Genomic DNA, 26,518 nt, shown 5'->3' with positions numbered 1-26,518 from the left:
TCGTGGAACATCAGTCTCCCAAGCCGTCCTATAATTCATGTTGACTGACACCAATATGCTCACATGCCCAGTTATTCAGGAAAGCTCACCGTGCGCTCTGCCTCACATCCTCTCCCCACCGAGCATCTCAATAGAACGCGTTTTTGATCGGTTGTTGACGCTGTATGGTTGGGGGACAGGGGAAAAAAATCGCTCTGAAAGTGATCCCAACAATGGCAAGCGTCGCCGTTCTCTACTGTTATTGTGGTTATCGTTGTAGTGCGGACGCTTCTGTTCACTTGAATTTAACCATTTTTATCATTATAGTTATTTGATGTTGTGTGCAGAATAGCGCAGAAGGAGTCGAATGATCATATTTGAGTACTATTTATAGGCTACTTGTCCACAGAGATTTTATTGAGGAAGCTTATCTTGAAATATCTAAAACGATGCCTAACTGATCATTCATAGAGATGTGTGTCCTTAAAATACACTAGTGATATGGGCCTCCCATCTGTGGGAGTCCTCTAACTTTTTCCCTTCCCAATATGGAGGTTTTATTATACCAGCCCGGCTATATGTAAGGCAGCAGTATTGTTTTTTTCTCCACTGCATGATTTTTCAGTCAACAGTGTTTGACGCAACGTGGCATGTGCTGACCGTCCTGACAATCCTCATAAACTTAACATGGAAATTGATAAAGTTATTGTTCACAGACACAACACATCGTAAAAGGTATTGAGTATATAGAAATAACATGTAATTGAAAGCAATCTCTTTTTAAAGTAATCTAATTTGTATTATAATGGTCCTGCTTTCAAGGGCATGTGCCAATGGTTTACTAACGCACATGTTTTGGGGCCACAGATTAGAAATTAATTTAGAAATACAATTTGATAGATAGAATTAAAAAAAAAAGTAATATTGTATCCATCAAAAAGTTTCTATCCGAAATCTTCTATATTGCATGTGAGCGAAGTTAAATGTGCTGCTAATGAAATACAAAGTATTTGTGCATGTATTAGGTAGAAAGCCTTGTTTGTGTGACTGTTACAAAAATGAAGATTGAACACATTTTCCTGGCAACCTTAAGAGATCTGCTGCTTAAAGATTTACAGGATTTTATTTCATGATAACACATTTGTAGCAAGTAAATTACCTAATGCAAAAAAAAAATGTATTTGTTTTTATTGAACCTTAATTTAAAGGCAAGTCAGCAAACATACAGTGCCTAGTGAAAGTCTACACAGATTTTGCTGCCTCAAAATTAAATTAGATTTTTTTTTTCCTACAAACCTACCCAACTTACTCCACATTTTCAAAATGAAAGAACATTTCCAAAATCAATACAAAAATGTAAGAAGGATTTACACTGTAAAGGGGTTACTGTGAATTTGACAGTAGCTTAATTGACAGCTTGTTGGCAAGTACAATAAGTAGTTAAACCAACTTAAGCAAATCAAAAGAAAAACCAAATAACCAAGAAAAAAAGAACAAAACCCCAAATGCATTCAATCAAAAAAACAGGTAGCAATAATCAGTCCTTCAATTTGTTAGTCAGTCAGTTATGGTTGGTCTGGTGGAATGTTAGTGTCTTTGTGTTGGGGAGGGGAAATGTTGGGGTCTGGGCTGGCAATTGCTGGATGGAGATGGTAGTTGTGGTTGATTGATGCTGTGTCCAGGGTTGGTGCTGGTGTTGGGACTGGGAAAACCTGGGTTGGTGTTGGGGCTGGGTTGTAAATCAGTCTGGTACCAGGGCTAGAATGCAGGGGTTGGAGCTGGGACTGGGGACCTGGGAAGAAACAGGCGCCCGGGAACTGGGGCTGGGTCGGGATCTATAGAGTGGAGGAAGGACAACCTGAGCAGCAAGCAGACATCTAAGGGAGCCCTTGACCCGGAGGTCAATTGTGGCACTCCCCTGTGGTCCGCTTGCTCCAGGTGAATGTCTGTTGTTTGGTCCCTCCTCTGCGCCTCTTCCACGGTTCTGGTGTTGTGACTGGGTCTGGAACTGGTGTTGGATCTGCAGAGGGGAGAAAGGACAACCTGAGGAGCGAGCTGACTCACCTGGAAGCACAAGACCCAGAGGTCAATCATGGTATTCCACTGTGGCCTGCTCGCTCCTGGTGTAGGTCTAGAGCTTTGGTCATTCCTCCGCGCCTCTTCTGGTGTGCTGATTTGTATTTGTATTTATTACGGATCCCCATTATTAGCTGCTGCCAAGGCAGAAGCCACTCTTCCCGGGGTCCTGAAAAATTAAGGCAATTATACATTTTAAAAACATTACAATACATTAATAACAGATTTCACAACATATTCAGTGTGTGCCCTCAGGCCTCTATTCTAATACCACATATCTATAACACAACATCCACGTGTACATGTGTGTATAGTGCGTATGTTATCGTGTGTTGGTATGCATGTGTCTATGTTTGTGTTGCTTCACAGTCCCCGCTGTTCCATAAGGTTTTTTAAATCCAATTTTACTGCTGGCATGAGTTACTTGATGTGGAATAGAGTTCCATGGAATCATGCCTCTTACTACTGTGAGCCTCCCATAGTCTGTCCTGGACTTGGGGGCTGTGAAGAGACCTGTGGTGGCATGTCTTGTGGGATATGCATGGGTGTCTGAGCTGTGTGCCAGTAGTTCAAACAGACAGCTAGGTGCATTCAACATGCCAATACCTCTCATAAATACAAGTAGTTATGAAGTCAATTTCTCCTCTACTTTGAGCCAGGAGAGATTGACATGCATATTATTAATGTTAGCTCTCTGTGTACATCCAAGGGCCAGCCATGATGCCCTGTTCTGAGCCAATTGCAATTTTCCTAAGTCTGTCTTTGTGGCACCTGACCACACGACTGAACAGTAGTCCAGGTGCGACAAAACTATGGCCTGTAGGACCTGACTTGTTGATAGTGCTGTTATGAATGCGGAGCAGCGCTTTATTATAGACAGACTTCTCCCCATCCTAGCTACTGTGGTATCAATATGTTTTGACTATGACAGTTTACAATCCAGGGTTACTCCAAGCAGTTAAGTCTCAAATTGCTCAATTTCCACATTATTCATTACAATATTTAGTTGAGGTTTAGGGTTAAGTGAATGATTTGTCCCAAATGCAATGCTTTTAGTTTTTGAAATATTTAGGACTAGGTTATTCCTTGCCACCCATTCTGAAACTAACTGCAGCTCTTTGTTAAGTGTTGCTGTCATTTCATTCGCTGTGGTAGCTGACGTGTATTGTGTTGAGTCATCTGCATACATAGACACACTGGCTTTACTCATGTCGTTAGTAAAGATTGAAAAAAGTAAGGGGCCTAGACAGCTGCCCTGGGGAATTCTTGACTCTACCTGGATTTTGTTGGAGAGGCTTCCATTAAAGAACACCTGTGTTCTGTTAGACATGTAGGTCTTTATCTACAATATAGCAGGGAGTGTAAAGCCATTACACATGTTTCCAGCAACAGACTATGATCGATAATGTCAAAAGCTGCACTGAAGTCTAACAAAACAGCCCCCATAATCCTTTCATCATTAATTTCTCTCAGCCAATCATCATTCATTTGTGTAAGTGCTGTGCTTGTTGAATGTCCTTCCCTGTAAGCGTGCTGAAAGTCGTTGTAGCGGCGCCTCCCTCCTGGTTCCTCCCGGTCATCTTGTTCAGGTGGGTGGTGGTGGTTTTTAGGTCTGCTCCGATCCTGTAGGGGAAGGACAAACCTCAGAGCGGGCAGACACATCTGGAAGCCCATGACCAGTAGGTCAATGGAGGAACGCCGCTGTGGTCTGCTCACTCCAAGCATAAGTTGGTGTCTTTGGTCCTTCTTCCGCGCCTCTGGTTCTGGTGGTAATGCTGTCTGGTCTACGCCAGGTGGTTGGCGGTCTGCTGGTCCTGGTCTGGTCAGTGGTGGCTTGAGGAGGGCAGATGGGGAAAAAAGAATGTCAGGAGAGTAGGGCTGCAGGCCAAGGGTAGAGGGAGTAAGGCTCGTCTCAGCAGTTTACTTGCCTCAAGGCATGCAGTCTGTTGTCTCCTCCTCAGGCAGCTGGTCCGTTGCTGATTCTGGATGCTGAGGGGGTTCTGGGTGGTCTGTAGAGTCAGGTTGCGCCGCGGTGAAGCCACTGTTACCCTTCCATCTTCCCCAGTCCTTCAGGCATTCCCAGCCTTTTCCGCTGGACCAGAAAGGCAGTGCCAGCCACGGTCAAGCCACTGTTACTGTTACTGCCTCCTGGTCCATCCAAAGAAAAGGATAGGAGAGAGAGTAGAGAAAGGGACACAACCCCAGAAAATATCCACCATGCAGGGTTGTGCAAAATGAAAATATATATTTTTTTAAGACATGTCACCACTCCAATCTGTCCCCTATATAAAGTTTATAGAGCCCTATAACCACATAGGAGTTGAATTGATACAGCATTCTCACTCATGGGTACAACAAATATAGCCCCTTACAAGGCATGTCTCAAAATATGTTAATGAGACAGAACAATACCATGGACCCACTAGTGGTCAAAAGGTTTTTGTTACTGTATTCTGTGGAGTGGAATTAAAGTTCATCAGAAAAGTCGACATTAGAATGTCGTTTACTTTAAACCACCTCTGAGCAAATGTATTTAAAGAGCTCTAGTATGCCTAAAGTCATGTTCCAATGCTTTGTTGTCGTTATATCCATTTCTAGTGCGTTGATATGTTTCATGGAAAAAGAGTGTCTCCATAATGACCTATCTATACTGAACAAAAATAAACGCAACATGCAAAAATGTCAATGATTTTACTGAGTTACAGTTCACGTAAAGTTTAAAGAAAAATGATACTAGCAAGAGCAGTGTGCGGATTTCTTCTATTTTCTCATTATATTCAACTGTTACCATGCACCTGCAAAAAATATAGCTCTGATGTGTGAGTGCCTTCTGCATTACAGTTCATATAAGGAAATAAGTCAATTGAAATTAATTCATTAGGCCCTAATCTATGGATTTCACATGACTGGAAATACAGATACCTTAAACAAAAATGGGCCTCAGGATCTCGTCACGGTATCTCTGTGCATTCAAATTGCGATCAATAAAATGCAGTTGTGTTCGTTGTCCATAGCTTATGCCTGCCCATACCATAACCCCACCACGGGGTACTCTGTTCACAATGTTGACACCAGCAAACCGCTAGCCCACACGTGGTCTGCGGTTGTGAGGCCGGTTGGATGTACTGCCAAATTCTCTAAAACGATGTTGGAGGCAGCTTATGGTAGAGAAATGAACATTCAATTATCTGGTAACAGCTCCGGTAGACATTCCTGCAATCAGCAAGCCAATTGCATGCTCCCTCAAAACTTGAGGCATCTTTGCATTGTGTTGTGTGACAAAACAGCACATTTTAAAGTCCCCAGCACAAGGTGCACCAGTGTAATGATCATGCTGTTTAATCAGCATCTTAATATGCCACACCTGGATGAATTATCTTGGCAAAGAAGAAAAGCTCACTAACAGGGATGTGAACAAAGTTGATCACAAATGAGAGAAAGAAGCTTTTTGTGCAGATGTAAAATTTCTGGGATATTTTATTTCAGCTCATGAAACATGGTACCAATGCTTTGCATGTTACGTTTATATTTTTGTTCAGTGTAAATAGCCTACCTATAACTGCTAAAAAGTAATGGCGTGCGCGAACGCTGCTCTGTCACCGTGACTCTGCTGCAGCGCTCTTTCAACCAGTGCTCTCAACGCACACATCCCTCCGGCCCTCCCCCTCAATAAGAGCCTGCTCACTGCCTGATAGTCAGCAGAAGCAGGTCACAGTGAGTATATACACGTATATATATATGTTTTAAAGAGATATGCCATGGCGGCCGTGGTGCAGTTTAGAAGTAGCCCAAAAACTCGCCACCCTTGACCAATACATTTTCACCAGCAACATAATTTTCAAAGTAGCCCAATTTCACTCGAAAACCCCAAACATGGCAACACTGCTCACTCGTACTATAGAGTATCACACTAAGATACGCAACAGCAGCGAAACCTGTTGGCTTGGCGACATTTCGTAACGTTTTCCTCTATAAATATTGGTAGGGAAAATAAATGTATTTTTTGATGCATGCCAGCAAAGCCACTACACAACACTAAACAATACATTAATTACACTATAACTGTCACGTCCTGACCAGTAAAGGGGTCTATTTGTTATTGTAGTTTGGTCAGGACGTGGCAGAGGGTATTTGTTTTCATGGTTTTGTGTATGTGTTTAGATAGCGGGATATTTTGTGTAGAGTGTTTCTGGGGTTTATTGGTGTAAGTGTCGATGTAGAGGGGGTAGTTGATTTAGGTGGTTCGGTGTGTGTGTGTATTGTAGAGGGGTATTTGATTTATGTGTTCCGGGGTGTTGGGTATGTTCTTGTGTTTGTATTTCTAAGGGGCTGTTCTAGTTTTGCATTTCTGTGTTGGCCTGGTATGACTCTCAATCAGGAACAGCTGTACATCGTTGTTGCTGATTGAGAGTCATACTTAGGGAGCCTGTTTTCACCTGTCACTTTGTGGGAGGTTATTTCCGTGTTTAGCGTTATGCCTTACAGGACTGTCTATCGTCGTTGTGTTTTTGTATATGTGTTTGTTTTTGGTTTCCCTTCTTTATCCTAATAAAAGAAGATGAGTGTACATATACCCGCTGCGTTTTGGTCTCAACCCTACGACTACCGTGACAATAACAGTGACAAATGGTGTCCACAAAATGTTAGGGCCTACATAATTGTCCAGACAGGGGAGCTTCCCTTTCAGCACCATGGAGTGAATCCTTAACACCGCTACACCAGCGGAGCTTCATCTGGCAGTGAAAAAGTTTATTCAGCCTCATTTACTGGCTTCTTAAAAACCATAGCTGATATGGCTGACTTGCTTCAATCAATATGGTTCCTACTGACTCCTTGTGGATTTGTGTAACTTGATAAAAACTGCATTCTCCTTCAATTATAACGAATGCCAGCATGAGTTTTGAACCATACACAAACATTACTACATGTAAGTGCAAGCAAACGAGCTGGGACGAGGTAGGCTTTCGTTCAGCACTTTCAAAATGGACACCGACAGAAATTCAGATAGATGTTAGTTCAGATAAAATCAGCAAGATGTTGAGGTCTTAACTTTACTCTTCTTTTAAATCACCAGAGAGAGAGTGAGAGTGAGAGAGCCTACCATTTTAACTATTTTATAAGGCCTATGTGGTCTAAAAAGGAAGGAAAATACAACTTTTATAGACAATAGGCCTATACCGACGCACAGACAGCGCAATGCGTAAACAAAACAACCCTCGCAATACCAACTGGAATTCCATGAGCCTATTACTGAACTTTCACTGGCAAACATAGTTACAGACAACAACATTATAGTATCCCCTCCTCGTGGAGAGAAGCACATGGGCTAATTAAAATACACAAAGTAAGCAGAAGAAAGAAATGCATCATTCCAACATTTCCTAAAATGACGAATAAGACACTAATGAGATATATACTGTAGGTCTGTCTATAAGCAATATAACAATAGAGATTTACAAACTATGGTAAAAGGGAACGATGAACGGATAAGAGGCAAGCCGTAACTTAGAGTAAGACAATGAGCGAGCTAAAACGGACGTAGTCGATATAACCATTTGTTCAGCACTTTTGAAATGTACAGTGACAAAATTCAGAACATGGGTTGTTCTTACAGTATTCTCCCTGTACACCAAGTCAGAACCGTAGTTATAAATAACAGGGGCATATAAGCAGACAATGAAAGCTCTTACAATATTTGATGAGCACATTTATCTAAAACAAGCTACATGCAACACCAAGTCAGAACAGTAGGTTCTGAGGGGGAGAGGGACCAAATTCACCCAAAATTCTTAGGGTGAGACACATGGGCTGGGTCATTCCGACTATGCATTGGAATCTCAAAACGTATGGAATTGTTTTATTTTTATTACATTTTTGTTGTATTCTATCAGAAAAAGGACATGTTTGACTTTCAGAAAAACAAATTGGTCAAGCTCAGGCATATAAAACATTTTTGGGTGCATTTTCCAATTTGTTAGGTGCATAATCCTAACAGGGTGGAACCTAACACGGTGGACATTTTGAGCCTAAATTAGCCATAGCTCTGTGAGTGAGCAAGATTGAGCTAGCATAATAGTGAACACTTGAAGATTTTAACTTCTCTAGCAAACATATTTTAACATTTAAAATCTATATATTTTTTCTCTATGATTTAGCCTAACAGGATGGACATTTATCAGTGGGACATCAAGACTAGCATGAAATGAGGACAAATAGATAAAACGGAGTATTTATATTTATTTAGCTTTGCACCATAGTTTCCCACCAAAGAAATGATGACACTGCCTGAATATGGTGTCATTGTAGGAGGGGGTTGCTTTCTTAAATGGAGAATTACAACAAACTAACAGAGTGGAAGTAATATCAGGGACACACAGAAAATCTTAAATAAAATAATAAGAAACACAATAATCATGAAAAAAAACCATTATTGATGAAAGAGATGAACTGTAAAATGAAAGATTTTAAACATATTTTTTTATGGCTTATATTTCTTGTGGAAGTTGATAAAAACTAGGGACATGGCAAAAACGACTACATCCACTGACAAAAAAAGTGTTTAAAAGGCATAAAATTCCCTTTCAGGATCCATATTTTGGTGTTAAGGTAAAGGACACCTGACCTTATATTTAAAGCCTTTTGGAATCCACATTTTACACTAATTAAGAATGGATATTTCCTGGGGACAGAAAAGGCATCACTTTGTAGGAATGACCCGGCTACTAACAGCTTACTACAGAACATACACTTAGTATTACTTTCTTAGCTACAGTATACATATCTCCCTGGCGTATTACATCATATATGCAGCAGCATACAAGACATAGGCCTATTTTTGGACTCACCGTTGTTGTGCTTTGCTCACTTGAACAGGAAGGTGCTGCGGTGGTCCTTCTTGTGGGCAAACTGACATTCTCTGGACTTACGGTGTTTCGAAGACAACTGGGAACTTTGAAAAAAACTAGGTCTAAACATGACGTCAGTGATGTTCAGGTCGGAAGTCGGAGCCCTAGAAAGAGACCCGAGTTCCCGACTTGGAATTCCGAGTTGGATGACCGTTTAAAACATATTTCCCAGTCGGAGCTCGTTTTTTTCCGAGTTCCTAGTTGTCTTGAACACACCGAAGTTGGAGATTTCCCAGTTCCAAGTTCTGAGTTCCCAGTTGTTTTGAACAGGGCAGAAGTCATGCTGGATTCACATCATGGCCAGTGTATTCAACCTTTTCTGGCCATTGGTGTTGCGTGTGAATGTTTATCATTTTAAGCTAGGGAAAGAGACCCTTTCAGACAGATGTTTAAATCCTTAAACCCAGACTTGGACCACTAACCCTCTCCACCGAATAGCAGGCAGGGGAAGCAAAATAGTGATTTCTTTGCGATGCTCGCAGTTAGCCACTGATTCCTTTCAAACCACTCGTTGAATTTCCGTTTTCCGACTTGTTGTGGAATGTAGTAAGATGATAATTTTTTTATGAACATGGCCTTATTTCTATTACAGCATATTGGATGACTGTCATTCATATTCCATTCACCCATCTCAATGTATTACCGATAGCTTTAGGCTACTACATGATGCTCGATTTTTTCCCTGTACCCTACAACCTAGCCTATGAATGAAAGTATGCAACGTGGTTGCACAGGTCGCGAGAATTTTGAGTAATCAAGGTGACAGACAGTGACACATTCAATACCGTCTTGCACACTTTTGCCTGCATCTAGCTGATCTAGAGTCTAAACAAGAGTTTCTTTTGGACAAATTCAGGTATGAATATCCCCGTTTTGTTCCGTTTGCATCTACGCGTTGTCATTCTCTCACCTTTTCCTTTCACTTGTGGACTTCAGTGCACAACATATCAGCTGTCTGTGACCAGGTGAAAAAACCTTTCCAAGCCAGACCTTCATATCATGACTGCTAACCGCACACAGCCTACATCATTGTCACATCATAGTCAACATAGCTACTAGAACTAAACCCACTACAATCATGCAGTACAGAGTACAGTCATCAGAAAGCAGTTTAGCAGTTACACCTGCTAATAAAACCAAAAGCTTGACTTGAAGAGTTCCAGTGTTGGATAGCCATAGCCAGCTAGCTAACATAGCATCCCTCTCTGTTTGAGCAGGCTAAACTAGCTAGTTGCATTTGATGCTAGCTAAGTGACTAAGTGAAATTGAAAAAAATATATAATACGGAATATAGCTGTCGCTCTCTTTCTCCTGCGTCTCCTTAATTTTGGAAGAAATTAGTTTGTTAATTTTTTTCTAACTTTGTCTCTCTTTGAGTCAACTACTCACCACATTTGATGCACTGCAGTGCTAGCTAGCTTTAAATACTAGATTAATTCTCTGATCCTTTGACTGGGTGGACAACATGTCAATTCACGCTGCAAGAGCTCTGTTAGGTTGGAGGATGTCCTCCAGAAGTTGTCATAATTACGGTGTAAGTCTCTTTGCCTACGGTTTTTATGGTTCTGTTTTCCTTAGCCCTGTTGTTTATTTTCCAATACCCAACAATATTCAACATGTATTATATAGTAATGGCCGATGCGCACGGATACGTTTTATCGATAATTTCCCTCCTCAGCTCCCAGCTGTGCCCTGGACACCATATGTGAATTGATTGCCCCCCATCTATTGTCAGAGTTCGTACTGTAAGGTGACCTAAACTGGGATATGCTTAACACCCCGGCTGTTCTACAATCTAAACTAGATGCCCCAAATCTCACACAGATTATCAAGGAACCTACCAGGTACAACCCCAAATCCGTAAACATGGGCACCCTCATAGATATCATCCTGACCACCTTGCCCTCTAAATACACCTCTGTTGTTTTCAACCAGGATCTCAGCGATCACTGCCTGCATCCGTAATGGGTCTGTGGTCAAATGACCACCCCTCACTGTCAAACGCTCCCTAAAACTCTTCTGCGAGCAGGCCTTTCTAATCGACCTGGCCCGGGTATCCTGGAAGGATATTGACCTCATCCCATCAGTAGAGGTTGCTTAGTAAAAATGCTTTCCTCACCATCTTAAATAAGCATGCCCCTTTCAAAAAAATTTAGAACTAAGAACAGATATAGCCCTTGGTTCACTCCAGACTTGACTGCCCTTGACCAGCACAAAAACATCCTGTGGCATACTGCCCTAGCATCGAATAGTCCCTGCGATATTCAACTTTTCAGGGAAGTCAGGAACCAATATACAGTGAGTTAGGAAAGCAAAGGCTAGCTTTTTCAAACCAAAATGTGCATCTTGCAGCACTAATTCCAAAAAGTTTTGGGACACTAAAGTCCATGGAGAATAAGAGCACCTTCTCCCAGCTGCCCACTGCACTGAGGCTAGGAAACACTGTCACCGCCGATAAATCCACAATAATCGAGATTTTCAATAAGCATTTCTCTACGGCTGGCCATGCTTTCCACCTGGCTACCCAACCCCGGCCAACAGCTCTGCACCCCCCGCAGCAACTGGGCCAGGCCCCCTGCTTCTCCTTCACCCAAATCCAGACAGCTGATGTTCTGATAGAGCTGCAAAATCTGTATCCGTACAAATCAGCTGGGCTAGACAATCTGGACCCTCTCTTCCTAAAATTATCCGCCAACATTGTTGCAACCCCTATTACTAATCTGTTAAACCTCTCGTATCGTCTGAGATTCCTAAAGATTGGAAAGCGGCCGCAGTCATCCCCCTGTTCAGAGGGGGAGACACTCTAGACTCAAACTGTTACAGACATATCCATCCTGCCCTGCCTTTCTAAAGTCTTCAAAAGCCAAGTGAACAAACAGATCACCGACCATTTCGAATCCCACCGTACTTTCTCCGCTATGCAATCCTGTTTCTGAGCTGGTCATGGGTGCACCTCAGGCACACTCAAGGTCCTAAACAATATCATAACCTCCATCGATAAGACAGTACTGTGCAGCTGTATTCATCGACCTGGCCAAGGCTTTCGACTCTGTCAATCACCGTATTCTTATCGGCAGACTCAACAGGCTTGGTTTCTCTAATGACTGCCTCGCCTGGTTCACCAACTACTTCTCAGGCAGAACTCAGTGTGTCAAATCGGAGGGCCTGTTGTCCGGACCTCTGGCAGTCTATGGGGATGCCACAGGGTTCAATTCTCGGGCCGACTTTTCTCTGTATATATCAATGATGTCGCTCTTGCTGCTGGTGATTCTTTGATACACCTCTACGCAGACGACACCATTCTGTATACATCTGGCCCTTCTTTGGACACTGCGTTAACCAACCTCCAAACGAGCTTCAATGCCATACAACACTCCTTCCGTGGCCTCCAACTCCTCTCAAATGCTAGTAAAATGAAATGCGTGCTCTTCAACCGATCGCTGCCTGCACTCGCCAGCATCACTATTCTGGACGGTTCTGACTTAGAATATGTATAAATACCTAGGCGTCTGGCTAGACTGTAAACTCTCCTTCCAGACTCATATTAAGCATCTCCAATCCAAAACTAAATCTAGAATCGGCTTCCTATTTCGCAACAAAGCCTCCTTCACTCATGCTGCCAAACATACCCTCGTAAAACTGACCATCCTACCATTCCTCGACTTCGGCGATGACATTTACAAAATAGCCTCCAACACTCATCTCAGCAAATTGGATGCAGTCTATCACAGTGCCATCCGTTTTGTCACCAAAGCCCCATATACTACCCACCACTGCGACCTGTATGCTCTCGTTGGCTGGTCCTCAGTACATATTCGTCGCCAAACCCACTGGCTCCAAGTCATCTGTAAGTCTTTGCTAGGTAAAGCTCCACCTTCTCAGCTCACTGGTCACCATACCAACTGACTGGAATGAATTGCAAAAAAAGAAATACAAATAAAATTCACTGAAGTTGGAGACATATCTCCTCACTAACTTTAAGCATCAGCTGTCAGAGCAGCTTACCGATCACTGCAGCTGTACACAGCCCATCTGTAAATAGCCCATACATCCAACCACCTCCCTCATCCCATATTTGTTTTTCTGCTCTTTTGCACACCAGTATTTATACTTGCACATCCTCATCTGCACATCTATCACTCCAGTGTTAATTGCTAAATTGTAGTTACTTTGCCACTATGGCCTATTTATTGCCTTACCTTCTTACTTAATTTACACACAATAGAAGAAAAAAATAATATATTGTATTATTGACTGTACGTTTGTTTATCCCATGTGTAACTGTTTTTGTGGTACTGCTTTGCTTTATCTTGGCCAGGTCGCAGTTGTAAATGAGAACTTGTTCTCAACTGGCCTACCTGGTTAAATAACGGTGAAATAAAAATACAAAAATTGACACGGATTTGTAACGGCTCTCGTTGGTGGTAGGAAGAGTAGACCAAAGCGCAGCGTGAAGTGTTCATGATTCTTTTATTCACAAAACACTCAAACCAAAATACCAAAAGGCAAAAACAAAAGCGCACGGTTCTGTCAGGCACAGACACTAAACAGAAAACAAGATCCCACAAAAAACAAAAAGAAAATGACAACTTATATATGATCCCCAATCAGAGACAACGATAGACAGCTGCCTCTGATTGGGAACCACACTCAGCCCAAAACAAAGAAATAGAAAACAGGCTTTCCCAACCGAGTCACACCCTGACCTAACCAAACAGAGAATAATAAGGATCTCTAAGGTCAGGGCGTGACAGGATTGAAAAGAATGCCAGTAGATTGTCAACGTGTCAACGTGATTCAAGATAATGACTGCTTGTCTAACTAGCTAGCTAAGATTTAGAAAATATGTTGACATAATCAGTCCAGTCAAAGCTACGGTACACACACTATATATACACAAAAGTATGTGGACACCCATTCACATTAGTGGATTTGGCCATTTCAGCCACACACCTTGTACACACCCCTGTACAAAAAAATAAATAATAAATAAAAAGAGAACAGCCATGCAATCTCCATAGACAAACATCGGCAGTAGAATGGCCTTACTGAAGAGCTCAGTGACTTTCAATGTGCCACCTTCATAGGATACGACCATTCCAACAAGTATTTATCAAATTTCTGCCCTGCTCGAGCTGCCCCTGTCAACTAAGTGCTGTTATTGTGAATTGGAAAGTCTAGGAGCAACAACTGCTCAGCCACAAAGTGGTAGGCCACACAAGCTTTCATGATGCTTCACCATCTGACAGTCTGACGAATCTGGGTTTGACTAGTGCCGGGAGAACGCTACCTGCCCGAATGCATAGTGCCAACTGTAAAGTTTAGTGGAGGTGGAATAATGGTCTGGGGCTGTTTTTCATGGTTCTGGCTAGGCCCCTTAGTTCCAGTGAAGGGAAATCTTAATGCTGCAGCATACAATGACATTCTAATCGATTCTGTGCTTCCAACTTTGTGGCAACAATTTAGGGAAGGCCCTTTCCTGTTTCATCATGACAACACCCCTGTACACAAAGCGAGGTCCATACAGAAATGGTTTGTCAAAATAGGTATGGACGAACTTCACTGGCCTGCACAGAGCTCTGACCTCAACACCATCTAACACCTTTGGGAAGAATTGGAACACAGACTGCGAGCCAGGCCTAATCGCCCAACATCAGTGCTCAACCTCACTAATGCTCGTGGCTGAATGGAAGCAAGTCCCTGCAGCAATGTTCCAACATCTCGTGGAAAGTCTCCCGAGAAGAGTGGAGGCTGTTATAGCAAAGGGGAGACCAACTCCATATTACTGCCCATGATTTTGGAATTAGATGTTCGATGAGCAGGCGTCCACATACTTTTGGTGATGTAGCGTATAACATGATTTGACGTCCTTTAATCTGTGGCCAATTGTTACGCACGCCTCTTGGAGGGAACACAACACCCTGCTATATACACACACTCAACTCCCCGTGAAGTGAAAGAGGTATGTGATTGTAGGTGCGGGTAAGGATGACAGAAGTTTACCGTTAACAGTATTTATTTCCTTCACATGGTAAAGTGGGGAAAAGGGGCTGGATGGAACCAAAGCAAAGAAAGTAAAAGTTACAGTCCCCTCTCCTACCTTACCTGCCAACCCACTACTTATCTTAACTCTACCTGGCGCGCTAACCAAAATACAGAGGGGGGGGGGTCAGCCCTGGTCTTACCTAGTGTGCATAGACAGAGTACATACTACGAGTATATGTATGCCCGCAGGCCTCTTGCCATCATCATAAACATAATCCTATTGGCACACACATACCTCAGAAGTAGCAGCTGCAAAATACTTTACAACAATTACACAGACCTACAACAATTACACAGACCTTCATTACACAACCTTCACAGACCTACAACAATTACACAGACCTACAACAATTACACAGAACATACCAAGAAGCTCTCTCTCTCTCCTAACATAGGAACACTGGCTTTTATCCAGCTGGAGAAGGAGTTGGTAATTGAAGACAGCTGTATTTCCTGACGAGTGCGGGGTCAGATCTCCAATCATCGATGGGGCCGACCAATCAGCTGCTTAGAATTTGAGGAAGTCATCCTGAAACACACACAAACAAACCCACAACACAGAAACTGGGGAACGTAACATCAATTACCTTGAGCCTTCTTGGACTGGCACTTGTGATATAAATCTATGGCAGCCCCCAAGGGGGCTTGAGCTGTAGATAGTGTGGTGATGGAATGTCCCCATGAGTGACAGAACACTGAGCCAATCATGGTGAAACTGGAGAAAATTACCAACACCTACGCTCAGTGGTATAAAGTACTTAAGCGGTATTTTAGTGAAGTCGTTTTTTTGTGTATCTACACTTTATTTTGCTATTTATATTTTTCCTAACTTTTACTTTACTACATTCCTAAAGACAATAATATACTTTTTACTCCATACATTTTCCCTTACCCAAAGTATTAGTTTAATTTTGAATGCTTAGCAGGACAGGAAAATTGTCAAATTCACACACTTATCAAGAGAACAATCCTGGTCATCCATACTGCCTCTGATCTGGAGGACTCACTAAACACAAATGCTTCATTTGTAAATAATGTCTGTGTGTTGTAGTGGCTATCTGTAAATTTAAAAAACAAAAACATTGTGTCATCTGGTTTGCTTAATATAATCCATTTGAAATTATTTATACTTAAGTATATTTGAGAAATTACATTTACTTTTGACACTTAAGTATATTTAAAACCAAATACTTTTAGACTTTTACTCAAGTAGTATTTTACTGGGTGACTTTCACTTTTACTTGAGTCATTTTGCGGTCATCTCCCTCTTCAAAGGGGGGGACACTCTTGACCCAAACTGCTACAGACCTATATCTATCCTACCCTGCCTTTCTAAGGTCTTCGAAAGCCAAGTCAACAAACAGATTACCGACCATTTGGAATCCCACCGCACCCTCTCCGCTATGCAATCTGGTTTCAGAGCTGGTCATGGGTGCACCTCAGCACCCATGACCAAGGTCCTAAACGATATCTTAACCGCCATCGATAAGAAACAATACTGTGCAGCCGTATTCATTGACCTGGCCAAGGCTTTCGACTCTGTCAATCACCACATCCTCATCGGCAGATTCAATAGTCTTGGTTTCTCAAATGATTGCCTCGCCTGGTTCACCAACTACTTCTCTGATAGAGTTCAGTGTGTCAAATCGGAGGGTCTGTTGTCCGGACCTCTGGCAGTCTCTATGGGGGTGCCACAGGGTTCAATTCTTGGGCCGACTCTCTTCTCTGTATACATCAATGATGTCACTCTTGCTGCTGGTGAGTCTCTGATCCACCTCTACGCAGACGACACCATTCAGTATACATCTGGCCCTTCTTGGACAACTACAAATAACTAGGTGTCTGGTTAGACTGTAAACTCTCCTTCCAGACTCACATCAAACATCTCCAAAGTTAAATCTAGAATTGGCTTCCTATTTCGCAACAAAGCATCCTTCACTCACGTTGCCAAACATGCCCTCATAAAACTGACCATCCTACCGATCCTCGACTTCGGCGATGTCATTTACAAAATAGCCTCCAATACCCTACTCAATAAATTGGATGCAGTCTATCACAGTGGCATCCGTTTTGTTACCAAAGCCCCATATACTACCCACCACTGCGACCTGTACGCTCTCGTTGGCTGGCCTTCGCTTCAATACTCGTCGCCAAACCCACTGGCTCCAGGTCATCTTCAAGACCCTGCTAGGTAAAGTCCCCCCTTATCTCAGCTCGCTGGTCACCATAGCAGCACCCACCTGTAGCACGCGCTCCAGCAGGTATATCTCACTGGTCACCTCCAAAGCCAATTCCTCCTTCGGCCGTCTCTCCTTCCAGTTCTCTGCTGCCAATGACTGGAACGAACTACAAAAATCTCTGAAACTGGAAACACTTATCTCCCTCACTAGCTTTAAGCACCAGCTGTCAGAGCAGCTCACAGATTACTGCACCTGTACATAGCCCATCTATAATTTAGCCCAAACAACTACCTCTTCCCCTACTGTATCTATTTATTTATTTATTTATTTTGCTCCTTTGCACCCCATTATTTATATTTCTACTTTGCACTTTCTTCCACTGCAAATCTACCATTCCAGTGTTTTACTTGCTATATTGTATGTACTTCGCCACCATGGCCTTTTTTTCTTTTACCTCCCTTATCTCACCTCATTTGCTCACATTGCATATAGACTTATTTTTCTACTGTATTATTGACTGTATGTTTGTTTTACTCCATGTGTAACTCTGTCTTGTTGTATGTGTCAAACTGCTTTGCTTTATCTTGACCAGGTCGCAATTGTAAATGAGAACTTGTTCTCAACTTGCCTACCTGGTTAATAAAGGTGAAATAAAAAAAATAAAAAACTTCTATTAAGGTATCTTTACTTTCACTCAAGAATGACAATTGGGCACTTTTTCCACCACTTCTACGCTCTGTGATTTCACTGGCTGCCCCTCCAGCACAGAAAGCACTGAGCTATGCTGAAACACCTGCATGTTGGAGCTGCCTTACTCAAGAAAGAGAGTATGTGGCTTTATTAACTCAAGGATATACCTTCTTTTTTTTACATTGTTTGCAAACTGATATGTTACACAGATTAATGCCCCCCCAAAATAAAAAATTAAATATACGGTACCAGTCAAAGGTTTGGACACACCTACTAATTCACTGGGTTTTCTTTATTTTTTACTATTTTCTACATTGTCGAATAATAGTGAAGGCATCAAAGCTATGAAATAACACATATGGAATCATGAAGTAACCAAAAGTGTTAAACAAAATATATATTTTATATTTGAGATTCTTCAAAGTAGCCACCCTTTGCTTTGATGACAGCTTTGCACACTCTTGTCATTCTCAACCAGCTTCATGAGGTAGTCAACTGGAATGCATTTCAATTGACAGGTGTGCCTTGTTAAAAGTTAATTTATGGAATTTCTTTCCTTCTTAATGCGTTTGAGCCAATCAGTTGTGTTGTGACAGGGTAGGGGTGGTATACAGAATATAACCCTATTTGGTAAAAGACCAATTCCATATTATGGTAGGAACAGCTCAAATAAGCAAAGATAAATGACAGTCCATCATTACTTTAAGACATGAAGGTCAGTCAATACGGAAAATTTCAAGAACTTTGAAAGTTTCTTCAAGTGCAGTCGCAAAAACCATCAAGAGCTATGATGAAACTGGCTCTCATGAGGACCGCCACAGGAAAGGAAGACCCAGAGTTACCTCCGCTGCAGAAGATGAGTTCATTAGAGTTAACTGCACCTCAGATTGCAGCTCAAATAAATGATTCACAGAGTTCAAGTAACAGACATCGCAACATCAACTGTTCAGATGAGACTGCGTGAATCAGGCCTTCATGGTCGAATTGCTGCAAAGAAACCACTACTAAAGGGCACAAATAATAATAAGAAACTTGCTTGGGCAAGAAACACGAGCAATGGACATTAGACCGGTGGAAATCTGTCCTTTGGTCTGATGAGATTTTTGGTTCCAACCACCGTGTCTTTGTAAGACGGAGAGTAGGTGAATGGATGATCTCCGAATGTGTGATTCCCACTGAAGCATGGAGGAGGTGTGATGGTGTGGGGGAGCTTTGCTGGTGACACTGTCAGTGATTTATTTTGAATTCAAGGCACACTTAACCAGCATGGCTACCACAGCATTCTGCAGCAATACACCATCCCATCTGGTTTGCGCTTAGTGGGACTATAATTCGTTTTTCAACAGGACAATGACCCAAAACACACCTCCAGGTTGTGAAAGGGATATTTGACCAAGAAGGAGAGTGATGGAGTGCTGCATCAGATGACCTGGCCTCCAGAATCACCTGACCTCAACCCAATTGAGATGGTTTGGGATGAGTTGGACCGCAGAGTGAAGGAAAAGCAGCCAACAAGTGCTCAGCATATGTGGGAACTCATTCAAGACTGTTGGAAAAGCATTCCAGGTGAAGCTGGTTGAGAGAATGCCAAGCGTGTGCAAAGGTGTCATAGAGGCAAAGGGTGGCTCCTTTGAAGAATCTAAAATATGAATTATATTTTGAATTGTTTTACACTTTTTTGGTTACTACATGATTTCATAGTTTTGATGTCTTCACTATTATTCTACAATGTAGAAAATAGTAAAAATAAAGAAAAACCCTTGAATGAGTAGGTGTGACCAAACGCTCTCCCTCAAACCCTATTTACTGAGCTTGAGCAATTTTGGACAAAAGCAATGTATATATTTTGCCCTAAGAGTTGTGAATGTTTGGTATAATCTTATTAACAATCATTCACAGCTGTAAGACTGCCAAAGGTGCTTACACTAATTATTAACTCTGGGGTGTGAAGACATACGCAATCAAAACATGTTCACTTTTTTTCTATAATTGGACTTGCACTTTGAAAATGTGGACTAGGTTGTGTAAATTGGTTAAAAAAAATCAAATGTAATCCCTTTTAGATTTAATTTTAAGGCAGCAAAAATGTGAAGACTCTGAAAGGGTTGTGTTGACTTTCACTACCGACTGTATGTCCTTTTGAAAACATATTCTCATATTTTGTAGCCTGACAGTTTATGAATGATTGGAATGCATGTGTTTGAAATTAACTTTCTTTGTTTGAATTGTCTGAAACTTAGTCCATAGTCTTGTTTGTGTCTCTACTTGCTTCGTAATGCACAGACATTTCAGACATTCACTCAGTGCAATCTTTTACTTTTTAGACCTCCTTTCATGTGCAGTACTGATGATTGACTTACATTATTCTTCTCAGGTATTAAAGTATTCTCCTCTCAACACAAAGAGTGGTCATCATGGACCCCAGAGGTCACCACTGGCCTACCTCACCTGGACCTGGCCCTGGTCGTCACACCCAAAGACCCAGAGAGAGGGAGGACTACCACAGACCTCCTCACTCTCACCAGGGGGATGGCTCTGGGCACTTACCCACTACCACGACCTCCACCACATGGGGCCGCTACCACTGGGCACTACCTACCACCACCACCACCTGACCCCAGGGAGAGGCAGTGGTTCCCAGGTTGGGTCCCATCCAGACCTCAGGTACAGGGGCTACCTCACCAGTCCTCCACCCCACAGACCACTTCCAAAGTTCAGCCCTAACTCCTACGGCACCCCCCCACTCAAGAACAGCTTACGACAGACCCCACTCTACAATGGGTTACAACAGACCAGAGCCACAACAATCCAGACCCCACTCAAGGTTTGTTCTCAGAAGCTATATCCAAAATAACCAAAGTTATTTTAATTCTATTCTGGTATCCACCATTCTCAAAAAAAAAAGTAAATTGTCTCTTGGTATTATTTCCATTATTTCTGTGGTTTGGTAGTGACAGTTGTGGAGCAAAGTCTATGTCAAGTGATTATGTGAACCCTAAGATACAGTTTGTAGTGAATTATTCACCGTTATATAATCAGATATGGATCTGTGATATCTCTATATGACCCTATTGTTTTCAGGCCAGTATACGACTATCCACACCAAGGCTACTGGGACAACAGCCAAGACTATGGCTACTATGACCAAGGCTATTACAGCCACCCAGGTACTGACCTATTAATATCATTGGATTACATTGATACAGTGCATTCGGAAAGTATTCAGACCCCTTGACTTTTTCCACATTTTGTTACGTTACAGCCGTACTCTAAATTTGATAAAATCGTTTTTTCCCCCACTTCTAGTATCTACACACAATACCCCATAATGACAAAACAAAAACTGTTTTTTTGACATTTCTGCAAATTTCTAAGAAAAAAGACTTGAAATATCACATTTACATAAGTATTCAGACCCTTTACCCAGTACTTTGTTGAAGCACCTTTGGCAGCGATTACAGCCTCGAGTTTTCTTGGGTAAGACGCTATAAGCTTGGCACACCTGTATTTGGGGAGTTTCTCCCATTCTTCTCTGCAGATCCTCTCAACCTCTGTCAGGTTGGATGGGGAACGTTGCTGCACAGCTATTTTCAGGTCTCTCTAGAGATGTTCGAGTAGGTTCAAGTCCAGGCTCTGGCTGGGCCACTCAAGGACATTCAAAGATTGTCCCGAAGCCACTCCTGTGGTGTCTTGGCTGTTTTCTTAGGGCTGTTGTCCTGTTACCTAGACAGACATAGTAAATGCTGCTCTCTACTGACCTCTAGTGGGAGTTGGTTGCATTGATGGTCTACAATATACAGGAAGTGTACAAAACAGGAACAGGAACAACTGCTCTTTCCATGACACAGACTGTGAACCTTCGCCCCAGTCTGAGGTCCTGAGCGCTGTGGAGCAGGTTTTCATCAAGGATCTCTCTGTACTTTGCTTCGTTCATCTTTCCCTCTATCCTGACTAGTCTTCCAGTCCCTCCTGCTGAAAAACATACCCACAGCATGATGCTGCCACCACCATGCTTCACAGTAGGGATGGTGCCAGGTTTCCTCCAGACGTGACACTTGGCATTCAGGCCGAAGAGTTCAATCTTGGTTTAATCAGACCAGAGAATCTTGTTTCTCATGGTCTGAGAATCTTTAGATGCCTTTTGGCAAACTCCAAGCGGGCTGTCATGTGCCTTTTACTGAGGATTGGCTTCCGTCTAGCCACTCTACCATAAAGGCCTGATTGGTGGAGTACGGCAGAGACTGTTGTCCTTCTTGAAGTTTCTCCCATCTCCGCAGAGGAACTCTGGTGCTCAGTCAGAGTGACCATCAAGTTCTTGGTCACCTCCCTGACCAAGGCCCTTCTCCCCCGATTGCTCAGTTTGTTTGAGAGGTCAGCTCTAGGACGAGTCTTGGTGGTTCCAAACTGCTTCCATTTAAGAATGATGGAGGTCACTGTGTTCTTGGGGACCTTCAATGCTGCAGAAATGTTTTGGTACCCTTCCCCAGATCTGTGCCTCGACACAATCCTGTCTCGAACCGCTACGGACAATTCCTTTGACCTCATGGCTTGGTTTTTGCTCTGACATGCACTGTCAACTGTGGGACCTTGTATAGATAGGTGTGTGCCTTTCCAAATCATGTCCAATCAATTGAATTTACCACAGGTGGAGTCCTATCAAGTTTCAGAAACATCTCAAGGGTGATCAATGGAAACAGGATGCATCTCAGCTCAATTTCGAGTCTCATAGCTAAGGGCCTGAATACTTATGTAAATAAGCTATTTCCATTTTTAATTGTTAATACATTTGCAAAAATGTCTAAACCTGTTTTCGCTTTGTCATTATGGGGTATTGTGTGTCGATTGATGAGGAAAAATATAATTGTATCCATTTTTGAATAAGGCTGTAACGTATCAAAATGTGTAAAAAGTAAAGGGGTCTGAATACTTTCTGAATGCACTGTTCATTATATTGCACACAAGTATTGCACCATTGTTTGCCAGGCAATTTAAGCCATTACCAGAGTTATTCAAAATGGATTAGCATTGTAATAAATAATTGATACTCAACACAACATATTCACCACAATACAAAGTTCATTCATGTTTAAATGAACTAACCTAAACAAAAACTATGTGCAAATAAACAACATGAAGGATACAATTCTCTGTCATTTATATGATCCAAATGCAGGTCACTGGACTCCCCAGGAACAGTGGCGATCTGACTTGTATCAGGAGAGGAGAACAGCAGGACCAGACTGGGAGTGGCTACCCAGAACAACACAGGTTAGGCAAACAATGTGAGATTTGTCGTATTCCTTTCATTGAAGGGCATGAATTCAAACCTATTTCTTCTTTTTTCAGGTATGACCAGCGAGTAGCCAGCTCTCAACATGACTTGAGAGGCTCTGATGAAGATCGTTCTAGAGATAATGGGGAGTCTGCTACAGAGGTAAACATCCAAATATTAGGATCAACAATTTGTATGAATATCTTCTGACAAAGATACTGTACAGATCTGTGTTGCTGTTTGCCCACTCTGTTTAATACTTATTTTAGGAACTTGGCTGTATGATGTTCTCCATCCGTGCTCATTCTCCTATCTTGGTTTGGCTGGTCTTGTCCTCCAGACCCCCTGTTATGCTCTTGGGGCTCTGGCAAGTTTCAAGGCGTCAGGCGTGTCCTCCAGTAGCTATGAGCTGAGACAGTTCATCAACGGTGCTGAACAGACTGAACCTGCCCCACAAGCCACCTGGAGCACAGCAGACACAGGTAAGCCTTGAGTTACATGTAATCTCCACCCAAATATTGTAGGTTTGTCTCTTTGAAACAGGGGCCACATAATGTTATACACTTACTTAGCTGTAGGTCTGTATATCACTAAAAACAAAAGAGCACAATGATGCTAACTGGTCATCCTCAAGTCTAATGAACACTCATTACAGCACTATGAATATCCCCCCATGAAGGTGATAATATTAATTATGATATTACTGCATATTCTCTCCTTAGAGCATGCAGCAGTTCCTAAGGCAACTGCCCCTCCGAAATACTCTTTACCTCGTGCTCTGGTCAGCTTTGGTCCAGCAGTGCAGTTGATCCGGGTCAGTCCAGGTCTGGCCATGCAGGGAGACCCAGGGAAGGTGGAACTACACAGTCTGGAGGTACAGTTCTAGGTTAAAAAAGCAGGAAAGTATTAGTAAGGAGTAGGGTATATCTTCGGGGCAGAATTGTTGTGTTGAATTAGCAGGTTAGCAGGAAGAAGTCGCAATCATTATAGTGAATACAGTAGGCATCCAGGATGGGCTAATTCATTGGCTGATTCGTTTGGATTGGAGAAACTGTTTGAGCTGTTCTTATCAACATTGAGCCGGCGTGTTAGAAGTTTCTGTTGTTGTGTTACTGAGAGGCTGTCTGTCTGTTCTGTGTGCAGATAGTTCTAGGGGAAACAGAGGAGCAGTGGGACAATGGGAATTTTCTCAAACCCAATAGCCACACTTGCATACTACGTTGTACGTGATTATGTATTGGCCATGCATGCAAAGTAGAAAACACTGACCAAATAACTACTTCCAACAATTTGTTTTTTGTTTCCCCACAACTCACAAAACTGTTCTAGAGTCACTAAAAACAGGCAACTGAAATGTATGGAAAACATGACGGTTTACTGTCATAATTGTGTCAGTAGCAAGGTTTCCATTCAATTGGCTACAGGTTTTCATGCAAATATTCTAAAATCTGCATAAAGAAAATCAAAGTATTTTCCCACCAGTGGTGTGTTTCCACTTGCGGTTATTAAATGCACTGCGTGATGATGTTTTGTACGCAAATTGTACTTTTTCGCTTAAGTTTTCATGTACCGAATAAACATTTAAAGGGTTTCCATCGCATTTTCAACTCTACCGATAGTTTTGTCACAAAAACTGTTGTGTTAAATAGCAAATGTGCCTACTCTGGTCTTTGCATGTGTGCTCTAGCCAACAGCTCGCAGAGACAGTGCAGGTAGGCTAGTCTACATGATGAGATTATTATGGAGAAGAGCAAGAATATTTGTATTTGCAAAATGTCAGTCAAGCATCAATCATCATGTCACCAGTATAAGACCCTCGATATCTATTGGAAAGGAGATCACTGTGTACTTTCAACACCCTGTGAAGTTCGCCATCATTTATTTAATCTGTAGCCTAATAAACTGGATGGTTTCCCGAGTCATAGTGGGAAGACCACACACCATATCCTTGTGTGACTCCAAGTTTACTTCGGTATGATGGTTATTATAGGAATATTTCCGCATAAAGGCATTTCCACCACCATTTCTTTCATAATTAACATTACAGAAACAAAAAGATCTCACCATGTCAAAAAACATGTATACGGTATGACTTTACTCACATAGAAACTGTGGATAGAAGCGTGGTTTATGAATCTTATCTGTGTGTTACTTTTAGTTTGAGTTTCTTCTCCTCCTTTAAAGGGAAGACCTGCACAAAGTAGAGGCCATGTCTTTTGTCCACCAGAGGGCAGAAGCCTGCATGACAAGGGCTCTGCCGGCCTCCTTTGGAATCTACTTGTACTGCTGTTCAGCCAAAATGGAGTAGGTGTACATCTCTTCACGCTCTTATATTAGGTGAAACCCCTTTGTCTCAACACTCTTGAAATATCACAAATTGGCCAAGATGGTCCAAACTACACGCAACAATCATCTATTGTTATCCCAGTCTGTGGCATTTGGATTAGCAGCATTATCTGTGAAGCGCTGTGCCCACCCACAAACTCATTCTAACATTACCCTATTTTTAATCTCCCTGGATTCATTCAGCATATTGTTGGTTCAGACATGGCAGAGCTGCTGATGAGGAACTCTCAGGGCCAAGGTGGTTCAGGGGGTAGTGAAGGCTCAGAGGCCCCTACCCTAATAGGTAGAGGACACAACACCACACGTACTGAGGAAGATGTTTTGTGTCTACTGGACATGTTATGTTAAGTAAAAAAAAAAAAATGCAAATGATGAAAAATGTTACATTTTTATAGTTTTTATATTACCCTCTGTTTCTGCTGCTAAAGCCACTTTCTACCACTCTAAATTCCAAGCATCTGCCTCTAACCATAGGAAGCTCTTTGCCACCTTCTCCTCCCTCCTGAATCCCCCGCCGCCCCCCTCTCGGCAGATGACTTCGTCAACCATTTTGAAAAGAAGGTTGACGACATCCGATCCTCGTTTGTTAAGTCAAACGACACCGCTGGTCCTGCTCACATTGCCCTACCCTATGCTTTGACCTCTTTCTCCCCTCTCTCTCCTGATGAAATCTTGCGACTTGTGATGGCCGGCCGCCCAACAACCTGCCCGCTTGACCCTATCCCCTCCTCTCTTCTCCAGACCATTTCCGGAGACCTTCTCCCCTACCTCACCTCGCTCATCAACTCATCCTTGACCGCTGGCTACGTCCTTTCCGTCTTCAAGAGAGTGAGAGTTGCACCCCTTCTCAAAAAACCTACACTCGATCCCTCCGATGTCAACAACTACAGACCAGTATCCCTTCTTTCTTTTCTCTCCAAAACTCTTGAGCATGCCGTCCTTGCCCAGCTCTCTTGCTATCTCTCTCAGAATGACCTTCTTGATCCAAATCAGTCAGGTTTCAAGACTGGTCATTCAACTGAGAC

At 42.4% G+C, this 26,518-nt stretch overlaps 1 protein-coding gene across 1 annotated transcript; it reads left to right on the top strand.

Moving 5' to 3' along the window:
- The first annotated feature begins 618 nt into the window (after nt 1-618).
- LOC123729844 (protein transport protein Sec16B) lies at nt 619-25,973 on the top strand. Its single transcript, XM_045706274.1, has 8 exons — nt 619-714; nt 20,250-20,699; nt 20,957-21,042; nt 23,049-23,143; nt 23,222-23,309; nt 23,488-23,629; nt 23,870-24,021; nt 25,332-25,973. Exons 3-8 carry the CDS (start codon nt 21,007-21,009, stop codon nt 25,482-25,484), a joined length of 666 nt encoding a protein of 221 aa, XP_045562230.1. The 5' UTR covers nt 619-714; nt 20,250-20,699; nt 20,957-21,006; the 3' UTR covers nt 25,485-25,973.
- Nucleotides 25,974-26,518: the final 545 nt, after the last annotated feature.

The sequence above is a fragment of the Salmo salar genome, chromosome ssa23, assembly GCF_905237065.1.
Source record: "Salmo salar chromosome ssa23, Ssal_v3.1, whole genome shotgun sequence".
NCBI classification, from domain to species: domain Eukaryota; kingdom Metazoa; phylum Chordata; class Actinopteri; order Salmoniformes; family Salmonidae; genus Salmo; species Salmo salar.
This window is presented reverse-complemented; position numbering and strand designations above follow the sequence as displayed.